The sequence below is a fragment of the Dipodomys ordii genome, unplaced genomic scaffold (assembly GCF_000151885.1).
Source record: "Dipodomys ordii isolate 6190 unplaced genomic scaffold, Dord_2.0 Scaffold34, whole genome shotgun sequence".
Taxonomy (NCBI): Eukaryota; Metazoa; Chordata; class Mammalia; order Rodentia; family Heteromyidae; genus Dipodomys; species Dipodomys ordii.
In genome coordinates, this window is record NW_012267250.1 from 14,585,622 (window position 1) to 14,595,430 (window position 9,809).

General features: G+C 40.6%; 1 protein-coding gene across 1 annotated transcript in view; it reads left to right on the plus strand.

Annotated features, from left to right (window-relative positions):
* Window positions 1-9,809, plus strand: part of Ccar1 (cell division cycle and apoptosis regulator 1) — a 62,935-nt gene that overhangs the window by 11,335 nt on the left and 41,791 nt on the right. The window contains exons 6-11 of the mRNA XM_013017057.1: window positions 2,286-2,479; window positions 5,524-5,638; window positions 5,978-6,170; window positions 7,583-7,712; window positions 7,948-8,109; window positions 9,230-9,287. Coding sequence (XP_012872511.1) covers window positions 2,286-2,479; window positions 5,524-5,638; window positions 5,978-6,170; window positions 7,583-7,712; window positions 7,948-8,109; window positions 9,230-9,287 — 852 coding nt within the window. The remainder of the gene's footprint in view (window positions 1-2,285; window positions 2,480-5,523; window positions 5,639-5,977; window positions 6,171-7,582; window positions 7,713-7,947; window positions 8,110-9,229; window positions 9,288-9,809) is intronic.

The following is a 9,809-nucleotide window of genomic DNA, read 5'->3' on the forward strand; positions in this document are numbered from 1 at the left end:
GCTCTACCACTTGAGCCACAGTGCCACTTCTAGCTTTTTACTTTTTGCTTATGTGGTGCTGTGGAATGGAACCCAGGGCCTCAGGCATGCAAGGCAAGCACTCTACCACTGAGGCACCTTCCCAGCCCCTGAAATTCTTATCTCCAATAAATCACACAGAAAACTGGAAGTGGTGCAGTGGCTCAAGTGGTAGAGCGCTAGCCTTAAGCTGAGGTTCAACTTGCAGGCCCAGAGTTTAAGTCCCATGACCAACAATAATAAAAAATTGGCATGTTAGTGATTGAAGATATAGTGCAGAAGGAGAGACAATGCTTAACATTTACGAGGACCGGAAGTTTGTTGTTTTTTATTTTGTTTTTTGTTTTTTTGCCAGTGCTGGAGCTTGAACTAAGGGCCTGGGCACTGTCCCTCAGCTCTTCAGCTCAAGGCTAATGTTCTACCATTTGAGCTTCAGCACCACTTGAGGCTTTTTCTTTGTATGTGCTACTGAGGAACCAAACCAGGACTTCATGCATGCTAGGGGCAAGCACTCTACCACTAAACCACATTCTCAGCTCCTTGGTTTGTTTTTGATTTTTTGGTTCTTCTCTTTGCACTAGTGTTTTAGTGCAGGGCTTTGTGCTTACTATTCCTGGTGCTCTACTGCTTGAGCCACATTAATAGCCCTTTTATTTCCTTTTGTTGTTATTGATTGTGGGGTTTGAAATCTGGGCCTGAGCTCTGTCCCTCAGCTCTTCAGCTCAAGGCTAATATTCTACCACTTGAGCTTCAGTACCACTTCCGGTTTTCTGTTGGTTAATTGGAAGTAAGGGTCTCCTGGACTTTCTTGCTGGTGCTGGCTGTGAACCGTGATTCTCAGATCTCAGCCTTCTGAGTAGCTAGGATTACAGGTTTGAGCCACCAGTGCTCACAATTTTGCTGATTACTATTATTTTCTGCCAGTCCTGGGGCTTGAACTCAGGGCCTGGGTGCTGTCCCTGAATTCTTTCACTCAAGGCTAGTGCCCTATGTCTTGAACCACAGCTCTACCTCAGGCTTTTTTAGTATTTAATTGGAGTTAAGAATCTTATGTAGGGCTGGGAAGGTGGCTCAGTGATAGAGCGCTTGCCTTGCATGCCTGAGGCCCTGGGTTCGATTCCTCAGCACCACATAAGCAAAAAAAAAAAAAGAAAAAAAAGAATCTTATGTATTTTCCTGCCCAGCATCCTCATATCTCAGTCTCCTGAGTTGCTAGTATTATAGACAGGAGCCACTAGGCACTAATGATTTTTATTTTGGCAGGGGGTGGTAGGGTCATGGAGCCTGAACTCTGGATCTGGGCACTGTCTCTCAGCTCTTCAGGTCCAGCTAGCGCTCTACCACTTGATCCACAGCGCCACTTCCAGTTTCCTGCTGGGGCTGGCTTTAAGCCACAATCTCCAGATCTCAGCCTCCTGAGTAGCTAGGATTACAGGCGTGAGCCACCTGCACCTGGCTTGGCCCTAGATTTTAATGTATAGCATTACCATATGTTTGTGCACCCAACAGAATTTTGTCACATATTCTTTTAAGCCATTTTCTGCTTGTTAACTGTATAAAGACAAGATATGGGCTATATTTGGCCTAGAGACCATAGTTTCCTGACCTGGAATGTTTTCATGTTATGAAATTGTAATGAAATCTACTAGGCAGTTTTAAAAAGGAAATGACTTCCTCGCCCCCTCCCTCCCCTTGCCAGTACTGGGGCTTGAGCTCAGTACCTGGGTATTGTCCCTTAGCTTTTTCACCCAAGATTGCTACTCTGCCACTTGAACTACACTTCTACTCTGGTGTGTATGTGTGCGCATGCACGCGTGTGCGTGTGTTCTTTTCTTTTGGTGCCAGTACCAAGACTTGGTCTCAGAGCCTCACACTCTCTTTGCTAATGACTGGTACTCTTCTGCTTAAGCTTTGAGTCCAGTTCTGTATTTAGCTGATTAATTGGAGATTGAACCTTAAGGACTTTTCTGTCCAGGCTGACTTCATATTAAGATCCTCAGATCTTAGCCTCCTGAGTAGCTGGCATTACAGAGTGCCAGCGGCACCCAGTTGCTAGAGTGGATTTTGAATTTCTACTCAATAACTAAAATAATGTTTTTGAAACTTAGTATACCTTTTTTCTTGGTATGGACTATTAAAACACTTAAAACTTGATGAAATAGGTTGAAAATAATTTAGTTTTTCAGATTTGATTCTAAACAGTTATTTTAGTTTTTTACAAATTGTTATGTTAGTGTTTTAATGTGATAATTGATTTTGTTTGCTAGCCAGCGGTTGCACTGCCTACGAGCCTTAGCCTGTCTACTCCTCAGCCTGCAGCACAGATAACTGTATCATATCCAACACCACGGTCCAGTCAGCAACAAACTCAGCCTCAGAAACAGCGAGTTTTCACAGGAGTGGTTACAAAGCTACATGATACCTTTGGATTTGTGGATGAAGATGTATTCTTTCAGCTTAGGTAAACTTTATTTGATGTTGGAAGATAGCTTCCTTTTTTAAAAAATTAAATTTATTTTTTAAAATTACCTTTACAAAGGAGTATCAATTTTTAACACGTCAGTTTATTAGTAAAATGTATCTTTATCAGTGTCATCCTTTCTATCGGTCTCCTGACAGATTCATGTATTTGGTATAGAATAGTCAATTGTGGTGAGGATTTATAGTTTAACTGTAATTTGTGCATATGCACTGGTCTTGGGGCTTGAACTACTGGTCCTGCCCACTGCCTCTCGGCTTTTGTGCTCATAGTTTCATAGGCAGCTGGGCTTTGGTGTCTGTAATCCTAGTTATTCAGGAGGCTGAGATCTAAGGGTCATGGTTTAAAATCAGCCTGGGCAGGAAGGTCCCTGAGACACTTACCTTCAGTTAACCACCAGAAAAGCAGAAGTGGAGCTGTGGTAGAGCACTAGCCTTGTGCAAGAAAACTCACGGACAGTACCTAGACCCTGAATTGAAGCCCCATGACAAAAAAAAATGTCTTACAGGTTTTACTTTCTGGGCTAGTTTCAAACCATGATCTTCAGATCTCAGCCTCCTAAGTAGCTAAGATTACTAGCATGACCTACTGGTGCTAGCTTGTACTTCTTTTTTAATCATTTAGTTTGCCTTATGTTTTTATCTCTGCCTTTGTTTGAGTATTAAATAACTGATGATGGTGAATTCCTTATAAATGTTTTATGAGAGTTAAGTGACATTTCTGTTGATACTCATGGAGTTGGATGGGGGTTGAAATAGTATTAGGCTTTTGAAAATCTGACCTTGTGTTTGACTTATCTTATGAGACAGATTGTTAACTTTTTTTTAGGCTAGTGCTCTACCACTTGAGCCACAGCGCCACTTCCGGCTTTTTTTCTTTTTGCTTATGTGGTGCTGAGGAATCGAACCCAGGGCCTCAGTCATGCAAGGCAAGCGCTCTACCACTGAGCCACCTTCCCAGCCCCAGATTAACTTTTTTTTTTTTTTGTCGGTCGTGGGGCTTGAACTCTGGGCCTGGGCGCTGTCCTTGAGCTCAGCTCAAGGCAAGCGCTCTACCACTTGAGCTACAGCGCCACTTCCGGTTTTCTGGTGATTTATTGGAGATAGGAGTCTCACGGTCTCTCCTGCCCAGGCTGGCTTTGAACCGTGATCCTCAGATCTCAGCCTTCTGAGTAGCTAGGATTACAGGCGTGAGCTACCAGCGCCCGGCTTAGATTGCTAACTTTTTAATTGCATAATATTATGATCAAAAGATTGATGGAATAACATTCACAGTAGTACTTAAGTAGCTTAGTGGTGTAGCAAGAAACTTGAACTTCCTTAGATACTTCAAGTCTGTTTCTGTTGATGTGCCTTAGGATTATGATATATTTGGGAAATATAATACTGTGCAAGATTTTTCTCTAGTTGGACTTCCTATTTTTCAAATCTCTGTCTTATTCAAAGCAAATCACACTCTAGGATTAGAAAAGTACTATAAGGGCTGGGAAGGTAGCTCAGTGGTATAGTGCTTGCCTTGCATGTATGAAGTCCTGGGTTCCATTCCTCAGCACCACATAAGCAGAAAAAGCCAGAAGAGGTGGTGTGGCTCAAGTGGTAGAGTGATAGCATTTAGCTAAAGAGCTGAGGGACATCCGGGCGCCCCGGTGGCTCACACCTGTAACTAGCTACTCAGGAGGCTGAGATCTGAGGATCACGGTTCAAAGCCAGCCTGGGCAGGAAAGTCAGTGAGACTCTTATCTCCAATAAAACCACTAGAAAACTGGAAGTGGTGCTGTGGCTCAAGTGGTACAGCGCTTGCCTTGAGCTAAAGAGCACAGGGATAGCGCCCAAGCCCAGAGTTCAAGCCCCACGACTGACCCCCCCAAAAAAAGAGCTGAGAGACAGTGCCCAGGTCCAGAGTTCAGGCCCCATGACCGAAAAAAAAGAAAAGTACTGTAGACTGGGGGACATAATACTGTTTGTTTATAGAAGATAAAATTTGCCAGGCGCCACTGGCTCATGCCTGTAATCCTAGTTACTAAGAAGGCTGAGATCTGAGGATCATGGTTCAAAGCCCACCCAGACAGGAAAGTCCATGAGACTCTTATCTCCAATTAACCACCAGAAAACCACTATGGCTCAAGTGGTAGAGCACTCACCTGGAGCTGAAGAGCTTAGGGACAGTGTCCAGGCCCAGAGTTCAAGCCCCCCCAAACACAAAAAAGAAAAAAAAAGGTAAAACATTAGTTTTGATATTTTTTTGTTTTTGTTTTTTATTTGTATTGGGCTAGTCCTGGGGCATGAAGTCAGGGCCTGGGTACTGTCCCTAAACTTTCCTGCTCAAGGCTAGCACTCTATTCCTTGAGCCACAAGTCTACTTCTGTTTTTTGGGGGGTCCTTAATTGGAAATGAGTCTCACAGACTTTCCTCCCTAAAGTGGCTTTGGACACTATTCCCCAGATTTCAGCTTCGTGAGTAGCTAAAATGGCAGGTACAAGCCCTGTGCCCAGCTCAGTTTTGAAGATTTTTCAAGCCTCTTGTTTTGGGGGTGGAGGGTAGAGTGTAGGGAGAGGTGGAGACAGTTGTGGGGTTTGAAATCTGGGCATTCCATGTGATAGGCAGTCACTACACTACTTGATCCAAGACCTCAGCCAATAATGTACTTTCTTAGAAAGCTTGCTAGGAAGCCAGGCACCAGCAGCTCACACCTGTAATCCTAGCTACTCAGGAGGCTGAGATATGAGGATTGCAGTTCAAAGCCAGCTCAGGAAGGAATGTCCTTGAGACTCTTATCTCTAATTAACCATCAAAAAATGGGAAGTGGAGCTGTGGCTCATGTGGTAGAGCACTTGCCTTGAGCTGAAGAGCTGAGGGCCCCAGGCCCAGAGTTTAAGTCCCATGATTGACCAAAAAAAACTTGCTAGGCTTTCATTTCAGGTATATACTTTAAATACTATGCATATAGTATTATAGATGCTTGCTGTTTTGTATAAATTTTTGTATATGTGGGAACTTCTTTTAATTGAGTTTCTATTTTTTTTCTAGCGCTGTCAAAGGGAAAACCCCCCAAGTGGGTGACAGAGTATTGGTTGAAGCTACTTATAATCCTAATATGCCTTTTAAGTGGAATGCACAAAGAATACAAACACTACCAAATCAGGTACATGAAACAATCATGTTAGTATAAAAACTTGATAATTGAGGGGCTGGGAAGGTGGCTCAGTGGTAGAGCGCTTGCCTTGCATGCATGAGGCTCTGGGTTCGATTCCTCAGCACCACATAAGCAAAAAGAAAAAAGCCGGAAGTGGCGCTGTAGCTCAAGTGGTAGAACGCTAGCCTTGAGCTGAAGAGCTAAGGGACAGCGTCCAGGCCCAGAGTTTAGGCCCCACGACTGGACCCAAAAAAAAAAAAAACAACAAAACTTGATAATTGAGTCTTCTGATTACAAGGGAGTTTATTTTTTCTTTTCTTTCTTTTTTTAATTTTTTTCCCCCTTAAGAATCAGTCCCAAACTCAGCCTTTACTGAAGACTCCTCCTGCTGTACTTCAGCCAATTGCACCACAGACAACATTTGGTGTTCAGGCTCAGCCCCAGCCTCAATCACTTCTACAGGCCCAGATTTCAGCAGCTTCTATTACACCACTGTTGCAGACTCAGCCACAGCCTCTCTTACAGCAGCCACAGCAAAAAGGTATTGTATTCAGTGTGTCTTTTCTTTTTGTTTCTGCCTAACATAAAATGATACAAGTTATAATGATTATATACTTTTAGTTACAGAAATAACAGAGATTTTAAGAAAACCTGAAAGGAAGCTTAAGTGTCCTTAATGTATTTCAGAAGTGTGTTTTACTTTACTTACAGTGATGAGAACTACTTCAGGGATATAGAAATCTAAAGATAACACTTTATAGACTTGATTCCTTTTTTCCCCACTTCCATCAGAAATTTGTTGTGATCCTTCTACTTCAGCTTCCCCAGTTCTGGGATTATGTATCACCACTATCACCACTCCTAACTTGAAAGGTCAATGTGAGAGAGACAGAGAGAGAGAGAGAGAGTGTGTGTGCGTGCGTGCGTGCGTGCGTGTGTGTGTGTGTGTGTGCGCGCGCGTGTGTGTGCATGGCAGTATTAGAGCTTGAACTCATGTCTAGAACACTCTTAGTTTTTCACTCAAGGCTGATGTTCTACCACATGAGCCTACACTTCTGGCTTTTTTTCTGGTCAATTGGAGATGTGTCTTATAGACACATCTCAGATTTTAGTCTCGTAAGTAGTTAGGCTTATAGGCATAAATCATCAGTGCCCAGCTTTCCATTGATTTCTTTTACAGTTAGTCCCAGGGAACATGTTACTAAATTGAAAACTGCTTGTATGTTTCCAGGGTAACATTTTGTTTTTTTAGGAGACAGGTAATTGAGTTTTTCCTGACACAAATTGCCAAGCAGTACATCAAATGAGCACTGTAGAGTTGGGGCATGGCTCAAGTGGTATGCCCCATGATCCAACCCTAGTGACCTCTCCCCCCAAAAAAGAGAAGAAAGAACACAATAGTGCATTACATACAAGGAATTAATATCTTCATCATAAAGTAGTAACAGAATAATAGTCTTATCTATAGAATGGTGAATGTCATATGTTAATGGGAAGAATGAATTTATGCTTCATGTTTCTTACTTTGTGAAATGTAGTACTTCTGTTTACCTTAGAGACCTTTAAAGACTTTTAAACCTTTAAAATAATGAGATTAATCATATTTTAAAGAAAAATATCTTCATTCCTTGCACAACGATGAAATGTTGAAAGTGAACATTTTAAATCTTTGATTATGAAGGACTCATATTTGTCCATAATTATTTTAAATGTGTACTGTACCTAGGAAGTAGAAAATAAAACATAAGATTTTAAAATGAATTTTTAAACTTTCAATTTTGGGAAATACTCATGAAGTAGTACATTGTCAGCTTCAATAATAGTAAATTTTCCTAACTTTAGTTAAACAGTTTTAGTGATTCCAGTTATTTGGTTGGCTCTGTAATTCAACCATGTAATTAATGCTATTGAACTTTTTTTAACAAGTTAAATTTTTTTCTGTATCTTTCAAAGCTGGTTTATTGCAGCCTCCTGTTCGCATAGTTTCACAGCCCCAACCAACACGAAGGTTAGATCCACCTTCTAGATTTTCAGGAAGGAATGACAGAGGGGATCAAGTACCTAACAGGAAAGATGACCGAAGGTATGTTGTAAAAATGCCCTAGGATGGTGGAGAGGACTGCACAAAAATGTGAAGTACTAGTATCACTGAACTGTACACTTAGAAATGGTAAAGATGGTAAATTGTATAACATATATTGCCACAATTTAAGAGTTTTCTGTGAAATTTTGTTTACATTACCTAGTAAATGTATCTCATTAAAGAACTCTTCCATAATACTAAAAGTATTACTAATTTAAAAATAATTTGCTTTAAGTCGTGAAAGGGAGAGAGAAAGACGTAGATCCAGAGAAAGATCACCTCAGAGGAAACGTTCCCGGGAGAGATCTCCTCGGAGAGAGAGAGAGCGATCACCTCGGAGAGTTCGACGTGTTGTTCCGCGTTACACAGTGCAATTTTCCAAGTTTTCTCTAGATTGGTAGGTTCTTTTTCTTCCAGTTATTTATTAAATTATTAGTCACATAGCTTAACTTGGTATATATACAGTGTGGTATTAGCTTTTCTTCAAAATTCACTTACTGATATTTAGTGTGTTTGCTTAAGGGCACAAATGTAATTTGAAATTATTTTCTCGACAGAGCATTATTTTTCTATACCACTAATAATACCAGTTATTAGTTTGGTGCTGATGGCTCATGCTTATAATCCTAGCTATAGCTACTCAGGAGGATGAGATTTGAGGATCGCAGTTTGAAATCAGCCCTAGTGGGAAAGTCCATGAGACTCTGATCTCCAGTTAATCACCAAAAAGCTGGAAGTAGAGCTGTGGCTCAAGTAGTGGAGTGCTACTCTTAGCAAAACAGCTCAGGGATAGCACCCAGAAAACAAATTCAAGCCCCAGATCAGGCATGGGGAAAAAAAACAATGCCAGCTACTTCAGAAGGAGGCTTCTAGAGGAAATTCTTTCATAATAACATTGTTCCTTAAAGTTAATATCATTTAAGATCCAGGTCTATTGATTAATGTTAAATTTTTGAATAATCTTTTGTGGTAAAATAATAAACCAATTGGTCTTTAGCTATGGCAGTATACTGTAATATAGAAACAGACATATAATGTGTGTTTGTGTGTATCATATAAATAACATTATTCAGACTTTGAAATGAAACATTGGAGCAGGTTACTAAGAAGTTCTGACCATATGCATAATTTCATATCAACTTGGAGAATTACTGCTAGTAAGTTGCATTCATAATCTAAAGCACTTAATACCCAGCATGTGGCAATTACAGATTTTCCATAAAATAATGATAGTGGATGTCTTGGCAGCTATGAATAGATTGATTGTTGGAAAAAAAATTGCCAGTATAATAAGAAAAATTTTAAAACAGTGGTCAATGCATTTTATTGGTTTTTGGAGGTAGAGATCAGAAGGTTTGTAGTTCAACACCAGTCCTGGCAAAATGTTAATGAGATCCCCAGCTTAACAAGAAGTTGGGGATGAGGACTCCTGCCTTTAAGTCAGCCTTTTGAGTGGCTGTAAACTTAATTTTCAGCCTACTGAATGTTGGATTATAGTTGTGTACCGTCATGCTCAGCTATGAGAAATTGAGCTTTAACCCACTGTTACCAATATTAAGTGCTATTCTGAGAAGAGTAGGTACAAAGGATATGAAATTGAATAGTTTTCTAGCTTTTTAAAAAGTTAGACCTTCATAGTTCATTTAACTCCTTTTAAGTAATTCCTATCCAGCTAATCCCCATTTTAAACTTTCATCTCTAGTTGTGGAAATGAAAGTTTTCTTATATGATTTTTATAGATGGCATTGTATTTTTGAAGAAATATTATAATGACAATATAGTTAGCTTTTCATCAATGGTTGTTTTCTACTTTATTTCTTAAGCTTTTATTTGTTTGTTTATTTTTTTGTTGGTCATGGGCCTTGAACTCTGGGCCTGAGAGCTGTCCCTCATCTGTTCAGCTCAAGTCTAGCGTTCTACCACTTGAGCTACAGCGCCACTTCCTGTTTTCTGGTGGCTTATTGGAGATAAGAGTTTCATGAGCTTTCCTGCCTGGGCTGGCTTCGAACCACGATCCTCAGATCTCAGCGTCCGGAGTAGCTAGGATTACAGGCGTGAGCCACTGGTGCCTGGCTTCTTGAGTTTTTTTTTTTTTTT